Source organism: Bubalus kerabau, chromosome 3 (genome assembly GCF_029407905.1).
Source record: "Bubalus kerabau isolate K-KA32 ecotype Philippines breed swamp buffalo chromosome 3, PCC_UOA_SB_1v2, whole genome shotgun sequence".
Taxonomy (NCBI): Eukaryota; Metazoa; Chordata; class Mammalia; order Artiodactyla; family Bovidae; genus Bubalus; species Bubalus kerabau.
The window spans coordinates 145673306-145692598 of NC_073626.1; the positions used below are offsets into that span (position 1 = coordinate 145673306).

General features: G+C 36.9%; 1 protein-coding gene across 3 annotated transcripts in view; it reads right to left on the reverse strand.

The window, feature by feature from the left end:
• The window catches only part of RAPH1 (Ras association (RalGDS/AF-6) and pleckstrin homology domains 1), a 102922-nt gene that overhangs the window by 36969 nt on the left and 46660 nt on the right, over positions 1-19293 (reverse strand). For 2 of the 3 annotated variants that reach the window (XM_055573183.1, XM_055573184.1), the window contains exon 4: positions 18511-19016. In XM_055573183.1, coding sequence (XP_055429158.1) covers positions 18511-19016 — 506 coding nt within the window. Of the gene's footprint in view, positions 1-2292; positions 2368-7796; positions 7878-18510; positions 19017-19293 lie in introns of all 3 variants that reach the window. The other variant, XM_055573185.1, reaches the window with a different exon arrangement.

A 19293-nucleotide genomic window follows, 5' to 3' on the forward strand; every position in this document is an offset into this window, starting at 1 on the left:
ACTTCTGACACCTCATCCTTGACTCCATTCCCCACTCCACCCTAAATGTTCATGTTCTGCGCTGAGTTATTTTCAAATAACAAATGCGTAACTGTATATAAGTAGGGCAGGATACAGAGGCAGCTAGAGTCAGATGTTGGCTACATACAGCAGTGATACCACCACTCCAATACTCAGATTGGAGCACAAGGGCTCTACTGTGGATGCAGTGGGTGGCAACAGCTCTCAGGCAGAAGGAGATGAGAAGTGACTGCATTTATCCCAAACTTGCAAACAACTATCTTCCACTTGTTGAATGGATGAAGTTACTCTCTTCAATAGTTTCTCACAGCATTTAGGGGAAAAACACACACACACTCCCCAGCATGCCTTGAATTAATGATTCCTGTCTACCTCTCCAAACACAACTCAAGATATTTCATTCAACTACTGTGGCTCCAGCAACACAGTCTTTCTTCAGCTCCTCAAACATGACAGGCTCTTTTCTCATGCACCTCTCCACTTGGAACATTTCCCTTCACCCTCAAGCTGGCTGCTTTTCATCCTTCAAGCTTTAAATTAAATGTCACCCCCTTAGAAGGGCCTTTGCTGACCTTACCATCTAAAGGAAATGTAGCTCTAATCCTCCCCCTTGTATTCCCTATTACTTGTTTCCTTCATAGTACTTAACATGATTAGAATCTGTTTACATGCTGCGTGTAAATGTTCTTTTTATCTACATTCCTAAAGACTGAGGGCAGGGAAATGTCCACTTTATACAGTATTATATTGCAGCACCTAACATAGTACAAGACTCAACAAATATATGTTGAAAAACAGACAATGGAAACGGCAAAATGTTACACTTCACCTGAGAGCAGTGTACAAAATGTACTGGAGGTGTGACAGGCAAAGACAGACAAGAATAGTGGCTCTACTAAAAAATATGAGGCTGTTTTAGGGTAGTGGCAATGGGAATAAAATGGATGGATGAATTCAGTCAATCCTGACGATTCTGACAGGCTTATTAGAGGCTTGAGACAGTAAGTGAGAAGAGAAACATGAGATGGCTTGAACCTGGGCAACTAGGAGAGTGGAAACATCCTGAACAGAAATAGAGCTGCCAAAAAACAACAACAGAAACCATGAGGCCTCAGGGACAGTGTGGGTAAGGGAGCTGAAGACTCAAAGAGTCGGAGGTGCTGGGCATCCTCCAGGAAATGTGTGACCGCAACCTCTCAGGGAGAGAAGTCTGATCTAGAGAGATCCCAAATGAGGCTCTGAGAGTGAATTCCAGGGAGAGAGTGAACTTTATGGTTATAAAGTATACGGCTATCATGTGCTTAGATTTCTAAACTTACCTCATCTTTAAGCTGCTTCTACCCTATTCCTAGATCTCCTTCCAGGAGAGAAACTCAAGAAAAAGAAAGTTCTTATTGCTGATTCTCGGGTCTTCTCTTTATGTGGACACTCAGGGAGATTTTAATTTTAGCTTTACCATTTTCTTTTGCAAGTTTATAAAGTTAAGAAATAATTTTTTTAAAGAAAATTTCAGACACAATAATAAAAATTTAGTGAAATTAGCCATAATTTGTATATTCTTCAGAAACTATCTATAACTAAGTCAGACATGCTTGAATTTAACATTTAAGTAACAAAATAAAAACATGATTTGTAAAGAGGCAGAAAGCTATTCAACTTCCTCTATCCTGTGCTTCCTTGAGTTAATGATGATAATGGTTAAATGATTTTAAATTGTAAAATACCAGCCCAATGAAAATCCAGCTAGACTAATCCAAACTATTCTAAGGACAAAGAACTGAGAAATTTAAATTGTAGCCTGCTCTTCTAATTTTATTAAACTAATGTAAAGATTATGTTTATATAAATAAATAATTAAATGAGGCATTGATAATATAAACAAAAATTAGAAAACAAAGTTTGCTAAAGAAACTCACAGCATGCATGACCATTAGTAGTAAAAGCTAAAATCAAGCAATGATTTTTAGACTTTAAAATGAAACACAATGTTAAACTAGAAAAGTGCAACATACTTAGGAAGATTGTTAGGTATTTATAAAAGTTAAAAACTAGAAAAACTATTGCAAATATTTTCTACTCTCAATATTTTCTGATAGTCATTAAGGTCAATAAATAATTACCTTCAATAAGAGGAAAAAATACCTTTATTGAGAACAAGGGTGCAGAAACAAGAAAGCACAACCTCAGTAATCTGAGAGCACAATCAAAACCAGAAATTACATTCTACCTACAAGGCAATAAATATTTACATGCAGGTGGAAGAAGTATCACCTTGGTCAGCAAATGAGAAGGTTTTCCTGCAATGTTTCTCAGAAGAAGGGAGGTTTCCCTGTCCAGATAGGAGTGCTTGTGCAGGAAAAGAGAGAAAAACAAAACAAAAAAAGGCAATAGAAGTCAGTGGAGGTTTCATGAGTTTAAAATATAAAGTAGACAAAGCAAGAATGATTCTCTACCATTAATTTCATATTTCACCTAAACTCAGTGAAATGTATCTAAATTTAAAAACAGGAAAAAAAAAAAAGAAGGGAAGGGAGAGACCCGCCCGTGCTAAGAGTTATGCTCTAGCCCATTCCTGATGGTCCCTCACTCTGGGAAAAGGGATCACACCCTGCAAAGATCATGGAGCAGCTTGTCTCCCAGGGCTGTGCTTGCGAGTGCTGTTCATGCAGCACAAATAAGTAGGTGTCAAAGCCCAATGACTAACCATATTTCTTCCTCTTGTTAAAGCCTATACAAGACCTATATAGCTTTAAATAGTGTAGTCTGAGAGAGGAGGGAAAAAAAAAAAACCACCTCAGTTTTAAAACTTCTGCAATTATTTCTGATCAATGATAGCTACACCAAGAGGAAAAATGTTTATAAATATTTTGCCTAATGGTATCATGTTTTCAGTAAAATTTTATGAATTCACTTATTACATACTAATAGTACGGCACTGCCCAAGTAAAGGACTTGTAAACGAATGACATAAACAAAATATTATGAAGTGTTGCACCTTAAATCGGTTAAATTTATATATTTTCATAAAAATGATTTGTGAATAACATAGTCCCTAAGTGTTCTTTTCTCCCTTTAAATAGTTTCAGTATTGCATTCATATTTACTGAATTCATACAGTATAAATTTCAGCTTTTTTGATATATGTGTAATTCAGACTTGCTTATCCCTAAATAATTCTAAGTATTTTTTAATGTTATGTGGTTATTAACCATCATTTAAAACAATGCATGGCACAGTTGTGTGGAATTATATAAAATATTTCACAATATACTTTATAAATCTAAGTATATATCAAGTTATTGTCAAGTTATTCTTGAGAAACAAATTTTTGGAAAGAAAAATAAATACTAAAGCAGCACCTCTCATAAAGCTCACTGTCACAGATAATACAATATACTACTTCAAAATTAAAATACTATTACAAAAAATAACATTAACTCAACTTTTACTTGTACCTATACTATAGTTGCTTTGCTATATTGTATGTCATTGCCTGTGTGTTTTTTTTTTAGTTCAAGATGAGCCTTACAAGCATACCTGCCCTTTCACCCACACCTAGGTGGTAAAAAACCAGCCAGAACCAAACCAAAACAAAAACCCCAAGGTTTAAAACAAAAATTGAATATATTCATCAATATCAGCACTAACAAGGTCAAACAAGCACAAAGAAAATCATCTCTAAGCCTTCAATTACCTAGATGGTATCATCTCCTGAAGGTAAATATTAGTTGACTTGTCTATTAGAAAAACAGTAGATAAGCAAAATTTCTGCAAACCGAATTTAATTTGAGGTTAGCAATTAGCTAAGACCAGGATGAATACTGAGGACAACTAAAAAGACCAACTGTAACTTTCATTGCCCTTTTCCTATTCATTTTTTTTATTCCTATATAGTGACAAAAACATATTATTACATGATTATGTAAAACATATAGAAAATGATTTCTTGAAAGCCTAGTCTTATTTATCTTACTCACAAAAATTACTTTCTCAGAGATGCCCAAAATGAGTAGAATATCTCTCTTCAGGTAATTATTTTTCAAATTAAAAAAAAATTTTTGCTTAAGGCCATCAAAACCAATTATTCTTTGGTAAATACAATTCTGTGTGGATATGAGTTGCTCAGTCATGTCTGATTCTTTGCAAGCCCATGGACTGTAGCCTGTCAGGCTCCTCTGTCCATGGAATTTCCCAGGCAAGCATACTGAAGTGGGTTGCCATTTCCTTCTCCAGGCAATCTTCCCCAGCCAGGGATCGAACCCAGGTCTTCTACATTGTAGGTAGACGCTTTACTGTCTGAGCCATCAGAGAAGCCCCCAAAAAATAAAACTCTAGACATTAAATTCAAGTTTAAACTTTAAAAAAAGTCTTACAAAATTTACTCCATCTTCAAACTCAAATCACCTCAAGACTTCAAATTACTAAAAAAAAAAAACCCAAAAAACTATCTGATCAGATTTTATCTAACTGTATTTGTTTAGAGACCCTGAAGTAGAAGTTACTGATTTTAAAATATTGAAGGTTTAAATAAAATATTTATTGTGCATAATAATATTGTGCAAAAAATAATATTCCTCAAAAATAAGGTTTAAATACTGAACTTTAAAAAAAAAAGGAGATAATCATGATTGGTGACCCCCAAGAATGACACATCTAAAAACTGAGACCATAAATGTAGCTGAACAAGATCATGAATCACGTGTTTGGGACAGGCATGTACTACTTAACTGCTAGCAGGGAGGGAGGTTAGGACTCCATGTTCCCTCTAACTACAGGGATTGTAGCTGAAAAAAAAACAAAAATCTAGAAACCAGAAGCAGCAAATGCCTTCTGTCAATAAATGCCTTCCTTTATCTATCTTTCCCTACTGGTGCCAGTCACACATGGCTCTAGAATTCCTCATAACGGAGGTGGGGGTGGAGGGAGATCTGGTTACTGGAGAAGGATGCGAGAGGGATGAGGAGAGTGGTGTTCAGTTGGAGGACTGAGAGAAGGGAAAGACAGTGCTTTGGGCACATCATTAAATTAGTCTCTGTCTTGGTACATGTTTGTGGGTAACAAAAATGCACACAGCTACATGTAGGGCCTTCTTATATTTTCTTTCATTCACCACTAATGCAAAGTCAGCAGCCTATTTTTAATTCATTAAAAATAGCCCATTTTCTTTATTAGCCCATTTTCTTTCTGTCTTTTATTCTCTTTTTTCATTTACTCAATTATTTATTCAATGTTGAGCCTGGAACCATGCCAGACACAGGAGATGCAAAGGTACCCAAGACAGGCATTACTTGGTCTCACAGAGTTTTGCATCTAATAGGGAGATAACTGACAACTACAGTGCAGCGTGTAAGTGGTAGTAAGAGACAGAGACAGTGTCTGAACCCAAATCAGAGGTTCCGCAAACTATTTCTGGAAAGGCCTCGAGTCTAACGTAATGCAGGATGAGTAGCAGGCAGCTCCGAGTGGGGTGGAGGGCACAGACAGCGCAAAGGGAGGTACCAGTGGTTCTCAGTGCTGGTGGTGCTTCCCTCTGGGAGGCATTTCAGGGGAAGCTGGGAATACTCTGGGCTGTCACAGTGAGGACGAAGGGGCATTACTGGTATTTACGAGGAGGAAGTCCTAAATACTAGATCCCCTGCAAGCATGGAACAATGCCACAGAATTAACAACCAGAGTCCCATGTCACACATGAATTTTTAATGTCCTTATATGGAAAATCATATAGCTGGGAATTTCTGTTTATAACAATCTGAGTTTCAAACTCAATAACTCCATTTTACATATAAGCACAAAGTATTTCTGTGTAATTCTGATATTCAATGACTATTCCAGGAATGCTATTTACTTACCAGAAATTGAGGGAAGCCTGCACAATCTGTTCAACATTTACCAAGAATTACTCATTACATTGGGAAATCATTTCGCCAATGGAAAATCAGCTTGAAGTATAAAAAAAATTTGCCAATACCAAAACTGGTAGCATCAGTGTGCACTCTGTCACATGTAGGTAAATGATAAGAGTTTTGAAACTGCTTTTAACAGAATTAAGAACTAAATACTAATAATGAAAAGAAATGAAAGGCTGGAATTTCACTGAGTTTCATTAACACAGATTGTGTTAAAATATTTCAACTGCTTGTCTTTCAGAGTTATTTAAAATACAGCACAATGAGAATCTATAATGTAAAAAGTCAAATGTAAAAATCATTTTATTACTACCTAACCCCATGCTACAAGGCAGAGAATAATTCTGTCACTACAGTTACAAATAAAAGTCATTTTATTTGCAAGAATTTTGCACTTCTTCATTTTCTTTTCTTTGGTAATATATAAATTGTATCAGCACATTATTCCTACTTCATTTAAGGTTATTTCCCTTTTATTAGTTACTATATAGAGGTGTGTGTTTTGTCTGTTATGATGTGTCATAGTATGTTTTAACTCTGGGTCCACTCATATTTCTTACTTTTTCCTGTAAAAATGACTTCTGATCTTCTCCCTTTTCTTAAATCCAAAGTTCTTATTGTAAGTAAGTGTAGGATTTGACTATTTTTTCATTGTGTCTTTTAATACAGTTTTTAAATGGCCAACCACTTAAAAATGAAAATATATACATTAAAATATCATAAATTACTTTTGGCTATTTCTCCCTCGTACTAGGTGATAGGGCATTAAAATCACTATAAGTGGGGGCGTAGGTAAGTTATATTATTTATGAATTTCGTTTGGGATAGTAAAGATAATGTTATAAATTATTTGTTACAAGATATGGGTATTGGGGCTGAAAGGACTGAGCACTGCTGCCTCAGTGGAAGAGATGACAATGCGGATATGATTAGTAAGTGTGGCTGGTACTTAGCTTAGGGGACAGGCCAGAGGTAAGGTTGGAGAAAGTTTTTCACTAAGCAGGATATAACCCAGTAGTGACTTGTGAAATCAATTCACTGGGTTACTACCAGTATTTTTAAAGGACAGGAAGGGAGGGAGGCAGAGGAGGAGGGGAGAAGGAGAGGTCAGAGGAAATCTTATTCAACTGGGTGGGGGGGGGGGTGGGAATTTTTTTTTCAATGCTTCATAGATGACCCTGAAACAGCACTGTCTAATGGAAAAACAATACGAGCTACAAATATAACATTTTCTAGTAACTGAATTTTTAAAAAAGTAAAAAGAAAATGGTGAAATAAACTAATATTAGCATCTTTTATTTATTTTTTTGTACTAAGTCTTTTAAGTCCAGCATGTATTTTTATCTTTATAGTGCATCTCCATTTGGATTAACATTTGGAGTGTTCAATAGCCTCATCTGGCTAGTGGTCACCGCATGGAACAGCACAGCTCTAAAACATCCAGGTTCGTTAATCAATGACCAGAGGAAACATTTTTAAAGAAATTAGGTTTCAGTTAAGCACTGGTACAGAAGTCATATGCTTGATATCCCCATTCTGAAGAACAGTTAAATTTAGTAATAGTTTGAGAAATTTACAGAAGCCCTTAGCTTAAGAACAAAAAAGAAAGTATGTGGTTCAGGTTCCAATACAAAATTTCTTTATACCAGATACACTATCACCAACACAATCTTACCATGAGTATTAATATGTAATGGTACTGTATCATATGGTTGTTCATGTTTCTGCTCATGTATTTTTTAAGCCTGGTTTAATTTTTATTCAAAAAATTGAGATATATGACAAGGTTTAACCATCAGTTGTTCTAAAGAATGCATTCCTCTTCACTGATACTTCAGTAGTCCCAATGGACATGATTACAGAACTTACAGGTGTCAGTTCAGCCTGTTCTTCCGTGAAGTCAATATGACGCTTGGCCTGCTTGCTGGGACATCTCAGAGAAATAGCATGCTGTGAAAATGCAGGAAGGAAGAAAATGATAGGTAAAGGAGGTGGAAAAGGGCAGTTCTCATTACCATGCAGGAAGAGAAAAGATCACTGAAATGAATTGTTGAAACAAAATAGTAATGAAAAGTTGCATGCACCTCATTGCATTGTGCAGAAATAGAAAAGGTAAGAACCTGATGATCCTAGCTCTTTACAATTTAAAGATAACCTCACTCTTCTTCTGGACAGTAGAGCTCTATGGCAGAACTACCCAGAAATACCTTGTCCAGTACCAATTCATAATTCTGAACTTCAAATGGGCCTTAACTGCTGTTTGGCAGCACTCGCTCTCTTCTCTCCTCTCTATCATTCCCTCTAAGCTTGTTCTAAGTAGTTTCCAAGTTCTTCAAGTTCCTGGTTTCACTCTTTCACCTCTTCATATGCCCTCACTTCCCTCCATTACTAAGGAAACCACACCAATCTATCCTGACAATCTTCATCTCTAAAAGGTATCCTACAGCTATGTCCATATTCTCATCCTTCTCTCCAGTTCCATGAGTTAATACCTGCTTCTCCCCTCCAAAGCTACACCATGTCCTAGATCCCACTCATTCCCCCTCTAATATCCCAGTCTCTGACACTCAACTGGTCCAGCTTATTGGGGATGGGAAGGACGGAAAAATATTCTTTTGAGTACCCTCCTCTTGTTAAATTATTATTTTCTACTTTTTACTGCCAAGTTTCCCGAATTCAGCTACAGTGTACCTCTTGCACTTATAATTCCCTGCAATCTAGCATCCACCTTTCTTCTCCAAAGTCTTCATCCTTTGAGTTGTAATGCATCCTGTAATTCATTCTCAAAGTCATCAATGACCTTTTAACCAAAGTTACTGTCTTTCCTCTTAGAGTACTTGCCTTACTGTACTAAAATTGCTTTGGTTGTCTGTTCTGACATCCCTCTCCTCATACAATAAATTATAATCTCATAAAGACACTGTGTATTATGTTCACAGTTTTATCCCTTACAGCCCAACACAGTGTCCAGGTACTCCAGCATTTATGGAATGTATGAATAACTATTTCTTCTTGGCTCTCATGCCACAGGCTTGGCCAGACCAAGACTGATTTTTCTTTCCTCTCTCTATATTTTCTCACTCAACATATTCTATAACACTGTGTCAGTCACCACATCAATGGGAGGCCTATCAAATCTATATTGCCAATATCCTCACTCTTACGAATTGAGTACTTAAGTATTAACAGCTAAAAGGGCATGAAAAAATGCAACCAACTCTCAACTGGTTCAGGGGAAAAAATATATATATATATAAAATAATACAGTAAATGTGGCAAAATGTTAAATTAGTGAACATGAGTAAGAGTTTCATGAGTTCTTTGTACTATTTTTTCAAATTTGTCTAAGCTTGACATTATCTCAAAATAAAAAGTTAAAAAATAAATCTATTCTCACTAGGCTCAGTCTCACACAAGCTCCCATCATATTTCCAAATGCTTACTGGCTAGGTAAAAAAAAATCATAATCTAAGGTGTTCAACAAGAGATGGCTACATGCCATGTTAAACAGTATGATGGAAACTTATTAGTTATTGAAATTCAACACATCCTTACCAAAAATGAATATACACATGGGAAGTATCAAAGACAATGTGAACCAATTTTTAAATCTTTACTGAATTTGTTACACTATTGCTTGTTTTATGTTTGTTTGCCTTTTTTTTTTTTTTTTTTTTTGGGCTAAGAGGCATATCTTAGCTGCCCGACCAGGGATTGAACTTGTACCCCTTGCACTGGAAGGTGAAATCTTAACCACTGAACCACCAGGGAAGTCCCCAATTTTACCTTGTCTTTATCACTACTTTCATAAATCTAAAATCTGTGTTTACGTGAATGTGAAGGTCAACTCACATAAACTTTGCTCTACACCATCTCAGTTTCAAAAAGTTTCATTTGTTACAAAGCTATCATGTTCTCTATCAATCTCTCAAAAACTCCACAAATCTCTGCAAAGTAAGTTATGAATCACTACTTTCTTGAACTGAACCTATAACGTGTACCATTTATGAGCCAGAATCTTGTTGGGGAGGATGTGTAGAAAAGCAGTGATCTGAAATATGAGCCATAATCAAGAAACGAATGACCTTCAACCAGAGTCGTGGTTACAAAATACAACATTTTCTTTTGGTAGCTAACACTTTAGATAACAACTGGAAAAAAGTGGAGGTTTGTGAACGCATATTAATGTTTCAATAAAACAGATTTACATCCATCTTATACTGAGGTTATGTGCTCTTCATGAATATTAAAAATAAATATAGCATGACGGTTAAGAATCCAGACCCTTATGGGGTGGCCAGAGTGCCTGGGTTCAAGCCCCACCCCAGGAAATGTCCTGGCAATATGACTCTGGGCTTATTAACCTGTTTCCTCATGTGTAAAATGGTGTAATGATAGCATTTATCTCCAAATGTTACTATAAAAATTAAAGGAGTAATAATAACATTATTATTAGTAGAAGAATGGGAAACCACCAGCCATCATTTGAATTTTATTTAAACCTCAATTCATTTAGATTACAGCCAGCTTATAGTTGTTAAATTTTAACAACACATTCAGGAATATACTAAAACACCACCAGATGGGGATGTTACTACATAAATCTCTTTGCCTTTTTTCTACTGCCCATGTAGTTCTGTCTCTAGGCTTGGATCTGAGACGCACTGGCTGGTCTAGCCTTGTCTAGATTCTCCTTCAATTTTATGATGAAGTAGCAAGGTAATGCTGTAGGAGCTCTACAACCAGACTGCCTGGGTTCAAATCCTCGGGAAAGTTACCTAGTTACTTTCTGCTTTAGTTCCTTTCATTGTAAAATAGTGGTAATGGTACCTATTCTCAAGGCTCTGTACAAATTCAGTGTTAAGATATATAAAGCACCATGCCCAGCACAGAATAAGCAATAACACAGTAGCTGATATTATTTTCTATTTCCCCTCCTCTTCTCTTTATTCCTCTCCTAGATATTTAACTGGCCATTATATAGGCAGTATAAGGTTCTTTACCAGCTCTCCCAACACAAAACAAAACAGACTTAAAACCAAATAAAAATGCTTTTTCGCTTTCGGGTATCTAAAATCCACAAAACAAGGATCAGGGCATATATGCCAGTGTTGACTGGGTGGTGTGTTTGTACCTATCCCTTCTATTACCTTCCTAGGCCAGTGAAATCTAGAATTAAAACACCAAGTTGGTACATGTGGATAAATTTCAGTGAGATGCAGCAACATAGCCATTAGAATTTTAGGAAAAACGTAGTTGTAATAACTAGTAACTCCAATCTTTCAGATACACAGGCCTCTTAAAATTTCAGAAAGCCCTGAGCTTCCATCTAGTTATTATCTCAGAGCAAAAAGTTGATTTTTGAGAATAACTTGGGACCTCAAGGCCAATGCCACCTGATATTACAACAAACACAATTGCTGTTTTCTTTCCAATATCTCAAGATTTCTGCACACATTTATTCTTGAAATAGTTCTGGAAAGTGAAAGAAGTAAAGGAATTACACTGAAGCTATCATATGCTATGTTGCATATCACAAGTTATTAACACACTGGTATATCCATAGAGATTTCATTAAAAAAAAACCCTATACACATGAGGGGGGTGGGGAAAACCACAACATTGAAAAGCTTTAGTAGCTCAGATATTTAGGAATTTCTCCTATCAAAATATTTACAATACATCATCAAATATTTTTAAAGATTCAGCAAAACTTTTTGAACCTACCATAAGCTTCAGTAAATGTTTCTAAAAGCATTTTCATTTTAAAAATATATTTTTGTGTATAAGATTCCAAATTCAGAGGAATTGCTAGTTTAAATCCCACCGGAGAATAAATATACAGGTATATTATAGCATTAACCTTTTTATCAGTAAACCCTACTTTATATAAAATTTATAACATGCAATTACTGTTTAAGTTTGCAAACTGCTGTCTTATTAAAAAGTATTGTTTTATCTTTTAATGTGAATAAAAGTACCAGTAAGTCAACTGTAACATTTATTTCACGTTGCTATAGTCTTTATTAGAATTTACTTCAGCTACAATGAATTCTAAATTTAAAAACAGCAAATGAACACTACTGATGGATTTCTTAAGAACACTAAAATTATTCTGTAATTCATTTTTATGTTTATCCATAGAATAAACTCATATTTTTATGCTAAATCAAACATTCAGGAAATAATCATTTTTGATGATCAGCTTCACTTTACTTTTAAGATACTGATAAAAGCTGGGAGGCAAATGTTATAGTTTTGGAATTCAAAAACAGACTTCCCAGTTATTTGACCTAGTTAATCCCCTCTTTGGAATAATGCCCCTACCAAAGGGATAGTTGGAGAATTAAATGAAATAACATATGTGAAGTGCCTGAAAGCACAGTATTTCAACAAAAGTCAAGAAAGAAAGGCAAGAGAAAAAGACTTACTCTTCCTGATGTGAAATAATACTATGCCTAGCCCTGTTGGTTTCAGAGAGCAAGGAGGTAGAAAGAAAAGCTATAAAATTACTTTGTTTTCAGATGGGCGGTTTGAATACCCACATCCCCAAGATGCAATAGTACCAATCTCAAATTGATTTTTCTAACTGGTATTAGTGTCACTAAACTTCAGTGAGAGTAACTATTCTGTCCTAGGTTTCTTTAGAACAGGTATAATTACTGCCTCTAAAGAACTTAGAGGTGTCTAAAAAAAAGTTTCACTATCAGATTTTCATATGCTACTTCACCTGAAGCACTCTTGTCTAACCATCTTGAAAGAAAACTGCTGATAATTTTAGAGTACAGAACTTCTAGACAAAGATGAATTGAACACGTGCATATATTTAAATGCTTGTTCAAATATCTGATTGCTTCTCTTTTGAGCCAAATAATGTTCTAGGTGCTAAAGATACATTAGGAATCATAGAAAAATTTTGAAAATTCCTCTCCTCATGGAGCTTACATTCAAGTGGAAAAGACACACAAGCAAAATTTTTAGAGTAAAATAAAGTCAAATATATACTATTCTAAATGGTGATAAACAGAAAAATAAAGCAGAAAAGGGAGATAACAGGCTTCCTTGGTGGTCCAGTGGCTGGAAATCCACCTGATAAGGCAGGGAACACAGATTCGGCCCCTGGTCTGAGAAGATCCCACACACCGTGGGACAGTCAAGCCCTCCTACCACAACTCCTGAGCCCCTGTGCCTAGAGCCTGTGCTCTGAGTCACCACAACGAGAAGCCCACACACCACAACAGAGTAGCCCCTGCTTGCTCCAACTAGAGAACAGACAAGCGCAGCAATGAGGACCCCGTGCAGCCATAAACAAATAAAAAATTTTTAAGAAAAGGGAGGTAAGTACTCACAGGACAGAGGAAGAAGAACTCATTTAAAACAGGGTGATCACAGAAGGCCTCACTGGAAAAGTGACATGTGAGCAAACTCCTGAAGGCAGTAAAGGGGTATTGTCATGAGGAAGTGTATCCAGGCGGGGGTGGGGGGCAGGTAAAAGGGCTCTTAAGTAGGCTCTGACTATTGGCAAAGAACAGATAGAGCAAGAGAGGGAGGGAAGAAAGGAATGTAGGGGCAAGCCATAGAAAGCCCATCTGGTAAGGCCCTGCAGGGATTTGGGTTTGAAAACAGGTAAGATAAAAAGCCTTTGGGTTTGAAAACAGGAGGGGCAAGATCTGACTTACCTTTAATAGGACCACTCAGGGCTGCCACGGGGATAACAGACTGTTAAAGGAATGGTGAACACAGAAGACTAGTTATGTGTCTCAAGACGATGTTGGCCTGATGGCAGTGAAGGTGGTGGGAAGTGATCAAGTCTGGATATATTCTGAAGTTAAGGCAACAAAATCGGCTGCTGGATCGGAAGGAGGATGGGGAATCAAAGAGGAGATAAAGACTCTAAGCATTTTACTGATAAACTGGAAGGACATAATAGCCGTTAACTGAGATGGAGAAGACTGTGGGAGGAATAAGTTTGGGAGAAAAGATCGGGACTTCAGTTTTAGACCAGTTAAATCTGAGTTACTTTTCAGATGACCAAATAGAGGCGTTGATTAGAAAGAGGATGCATGAGCCTGGAGTTCAGGGAGAGACACTGGCTAAAGAAACCTGTATTCCCTTGAATCTAAAGATGTTTAATGCTGGTCCTTTCTTGATCTTTATCAGAAACTGTCAACAGACAGCTTTGCACAACACGGTGTTACTGCCGTATTGCTGACAGTGAGTGATAGATGCTAACTGACTTTTGAACATGGCTTCTCAACCTTGATGGTATTTTGGGTCAGATAATTTTGTTGTGGGGGCTGTCCTATTGTAGGATTTTAGCAGCACCCCTGGCCTCTACTTACTGGACATCAGTACCACCCTTCTATCACTGATGACCAAAAATGTCTCCAGACATTTCTGAGTGTCTCCTGGGAGACAAACTAGGTTCTAGTTGAGAACCACTGTTATAGAGGGATTAGGATGTAAGGGGGGTTAGTGTACCTTAAATAAATGAGATGGGGATTAAAACTGGGTAGTTGTCAGTGTATAAGATCACCAAAGGAGTAGACAGAGAGAAGGGCAGTCTGACGCCTGCACTGTGGGGCACTCCACGGCTAAGAGACTACAGACAGGAGAAGGAGACTATGAATGGCCAATGAGGCAGTTCTACTCCCTCCATAAATCCCGCTAAAACAAAGAAAAAGGATTTTGTTGTTGCTGTTGTGTTAAAGACAAACTCATGAGAAGACATGACAAAAATCTGGAAGCTAGAAGCATCTGGTTGAGTGTACACAACTCAGCATGCCCAAGGAAAGCTGAATGCTAAGTCAAAACTGGAGAAAAGCAGAGAAGCACCCCAATTTACATTTTGTAACCTCAAAGCGAAGCAGCAGAAGTGAAGGTGGGACTAAAAGCAGGATTGGCTGAAAGCATATTTAAGAAAGCAGTTAATTCCCAGATTTCTCCTGCCACCAGCAGTGGTCTCAGGTTCAGACTGATATTCATTCATAGGACCAAGAGACCACAGCTTGGCACCAGGCTCACTTAGTTCTGCAGAAAGACAGTGTGCTAGCATGCGACAACGCTATCTTCAGAAGGGATTTACACAACCCACCAGGGGCCTTTATGGACCATTGTAAGAGAAAGAGATCATGTGAATAAGCACAGACATCACCCTGGCCTAGGGAAACTTCACACTCCACAGAAAGCAGCCGTGCATTTTGAAGCCAATGTGTGTAGATTCCAGAGTCGCTGGAGGCATATGTTCATGCTCACTTACAAGAGTCACATACTGCACACCATGATCAAGCACAGTGTCTTTTCATAGGCTTCTAGAGTTCACTCACAGTCTTCCTGGTCCATATGCAATCACCAATCAGGGTCAATTTACAATAAACAATATTACTTGGATACATTCTATATTAATCAAGTTTCTAGTAAAAGAATGCCAGGAAAAGGAAAATCCAAGGTTATTTCCCATGGGGTAAAAAAAAAGGCTCAGATCTGCTATTGTTAAATCTTTCTATTTAACACAGTGATTCTCAAATGGGGGCAATTTTGCCTCCAGGGAACATGTACCAATGTCTGGAGACTTTATAATTAGAAGGATGTATGCAGTTATGGCAGTCTTCCCTGGTGGCTCAGAAGGCAAAGCATCTATTTGCCTGCAATGCGGGAGACCTGGGTTTGATCCCTGGGGTGGGAAGACCCCCTGGAGGAGGGCATGGCAACCCACTCCAGTGTTCTCGCCTGGAGAATCCCCATGGACCGAGGAACCTGGCAGGCTATAGTCCGTGGGGTTGCAAAGAGTCAGACACAACTGAGCGACTAAGCACAGCACAGCACAGCACAGGACATTCAGTTCTGACACCTAGCAGATAGGTGCCAGGATGCAGCTAACCATTCTACAAATGCACAGAAGAGCTCCCTACAACAATTATCTGGCCCGACACATGAACAGTGATGATGGGTGAGAAACCCTGACCTCGAACGATTAAATGGAAGGTCGTGATGAGGACCATTCCATACTCCATGCCTTCTTTCCCAAAGGGCTGTAAAGCCCTGACCACAAAGTACATGCCCTCCATGCAGGGGACTGGAAGAGTCTTCCGTGGAGCAGCTTACCCACCTGAGAGAAAAGACCTAAGAATGATGATACTAGAATAAAGATTTCAAAAGACAAAAAAGAATTTTAAGAAGATGAAACTAATAAACACCAATTTTATTCAAACCAAATAAAAGATTTAATCAGCTGGGAGAAAGTTTAGAGTTGAAATAGTAATAAGCATACAAAAAACTATTTTATATTTTAAAGAATTCCAGGAAAAGCAAAAGGTAATGTCCCCAAAAGGGAATGTAATGAAAGTATATACAGTTTAGTAGTGAACTGCAAGTATACAGGTCATGATAATATAAACACTGAATAGTTACCCAACCAAAATAAATTGGAAGGGGAGGGGAGAAAAGAGGGGAACTGTCTAAGGAGCGCTATATCCTAATTAGCTATATCCTCATTTTCCAGAGTGAGAAGTCAGTTAGTAACACAAACAACTGAAGGAAAAAAAAAAATCAAGATACAGCAATATAACTGTAGATTTAATGATAGGTAAATACACCAAGAATCAGCTAAAAGAGTAGAAAGCGCTTACCCCTGGGAGCAGAATACAGCATGCATGTGTGCCATGCGCAGCAGTTTTTTCTTTTTTTTGGTAACAAGTCTCTTTAGAACTTCATGACTCTTTAACTCCATGCATGAAAAACTAAAGTATTTTTTAAAAAACTGTATTTGAGTCTGGAGGCAATTTAATACATGGGGCTGGGATCTAGTAAGCCTCCTTCAGTTTTTTTGTCTTGAATCAGAACAGACTAGATCCAGAAAAAAAGTATACTGAAACAAGTTCCAGATTTGTTAAACCACTTTTCTACCCATCTTGGCAAGGCAAAAAAACAGGCTGATGGAAAAAACTTTAACTCCTTTCCTTGTTTTTTCCTGGCTTACTCACCAAACTTTACATTAGGTCTTATCTTAAAATATTATATCATTGTACACTGGCATCCTTGCCCATGGATACCACTAGATACCATGTGAAGTGTTTGCTAGGAGAAGACTTCACTTTTTACTTTATTTGCTCTTCAACTGTTACTTATAAAAAGTGTGCTTTTACTGAGGGAACTTTTATAAGGAATGTATTTTACAGATGGAAACATACACCAAGATTCTTAATTAGTTCATAACCTGCCCCCATGCCTCTTGACCCAACTCAAAATAATATGATTGAAAAGAAAGAACATACAAAACACAGAATAAACAAGAAAGCAGATCTCTAATAAAATATTACTCATATCCCAACAGGTAAGTCTAATAGATGTAAGTGATACATGCTAAGGAGCTGGTGCTAAAGATAATGTCCAGGTTTCACAATGGAGAAAGCAGTTTTCTACAGAATATAAACCATTTAGAAAAGTCTCATTAAATAAACAAAGATTTATTCTTCGGTATAATTAGCTAACTTCCTTTACAAGCAACAAAACTCAAATTTATCTTCAAATTCAGAGTGAAGCTAGGTAAATGAGTGGATACCAAGAGTTAGTGACTAATAGAAATTGACCAACTAAATTAAATCAATGTAACAGATACAAATTTTGAATTCTCTACAAGTCCTTAAACAATGTTTTGTAAGATTTTAACTTAGTTCTGATTAATACAAATTATTTTACTCTATTAGAGAGCATTGTAGACATAAACTGAACGGAAGGCTGGTTTTATTCTGCCCCATTCCTTTTCTTTTTTCTTGCTGCTACCTTATAACAAAATTGCTTTCTCCTTGATGAACAAAACTCAATTTAAAAAAATTCTTCTTTATCAAGTTCAGCTTTTGCTAAACTTATTTCATCACAAATCCATTCCTTATCCTCACTGCCATATCAGAAAAACTTCATCTTTTAAAATCTGTTCATGTCTATTATATCACTTTTGACACTCTGAACCACAGTATGAAGAAGGCAGACTATGTACTATTAGTTCCACTTTACTTATGAGAAACTTAGGTTCACAAGACTGAATAACTCATTTAGGACCAATGGGTAGTGACATTTGGAACCAAGTTTTCTGACTCCAAGTCAAGTGGTTCTTTCCACCACACTGCATCAACTCTTTGATACTAAAATGGAGTAAATGCTGAGAACTTATAATCTAGGAGAACTATAATGGGGATATGAACCATTTTCTCAAGTGCCCATTTTATAATAAACATATTAAAAAGCAATTATCAGCTTAATAGCTATCATAATTCTGTAAAATATCAAATATAAATCACATTTCAAGCTTCTTAATAATATGATACAACTGACATTAATTTAAGGACTTCAAATAGTCATAAGACTATAACCAAAAAAACTAAATTTTTTCTTTATCATCTTTGTGACACTGCTGTATCTGGTAATACATTCTTTCTACAGTCTGATTTTAAAACTTAGCTCAGAGGTATTTCTGATAAATTTTAAGTGTAGGAAAAAAACAAGAAAGTTTATTAGAACAGGATGGAAAAAATACCATTGCCTCCTTAATATTAAAATAACAGGGAAGAAAGTTTCATCCACTTACCTCAGTAATTGGCTGCCCCTGATGTGTCAAATCCAGTTCTTGAGGGCGTGCTACTTTATCAATATCCAAAGAGTCCATGCTGGAGGTTGCAGAAGTGATGCTTGAACGAGAGGAGTTACTAATAGAGCGTACCTCAGCATCACTCACTGTGCCCGCTGACGCTGTTCTCCTGTGCTGATTAGTTACTAAGGGCTTAGTATCTTCTAGCACAGACTGCTGAGCAGCCTCATCCATGCTCAAAGAGGCCTGTTCTAGCTGTGCGGTGATGTCATCCAGGGAGTAGTTGGCATGAGACGGTTTAGTTATCCTATTGGACGAAGAAGACAGTCCTTTCAAGGTGCCATGTTTTGATGTATGTCGGCTAGTGGGTAACTTCTGAGTGGCCTTTGTTTCTGTGATTTGACGCTTAGTATTTCCAGCACCGATACTGCTGAGCTCCTGCTCTATTGAGCAAAGATCGGCCATTAGGGCATCCAGATCCACAGTTTCTCCCTGATTCAGAGCTTCTGCAATGTTTCCAGAACACAGTGAATTAGAATTTACACATTCTACTATAAATCAGTCAACAAATGCAGGAGGAAAAGCAAAAAAAAAAAAGAAAAAAATCACCTTATTGGGCATAAAGCCTATCAAATACCACAGTTCTAACAGTTTTTTGTTCATTTTAAACTCCAAGAGAAAATTTCAGAAGCAAAGAGCCCATCTTTTAAGATTTGTGGTAATCAATAGAGAATAAAATTATGAGTTGAAAGATAAAAAAAATAGAAAAATTTTATACTGTTC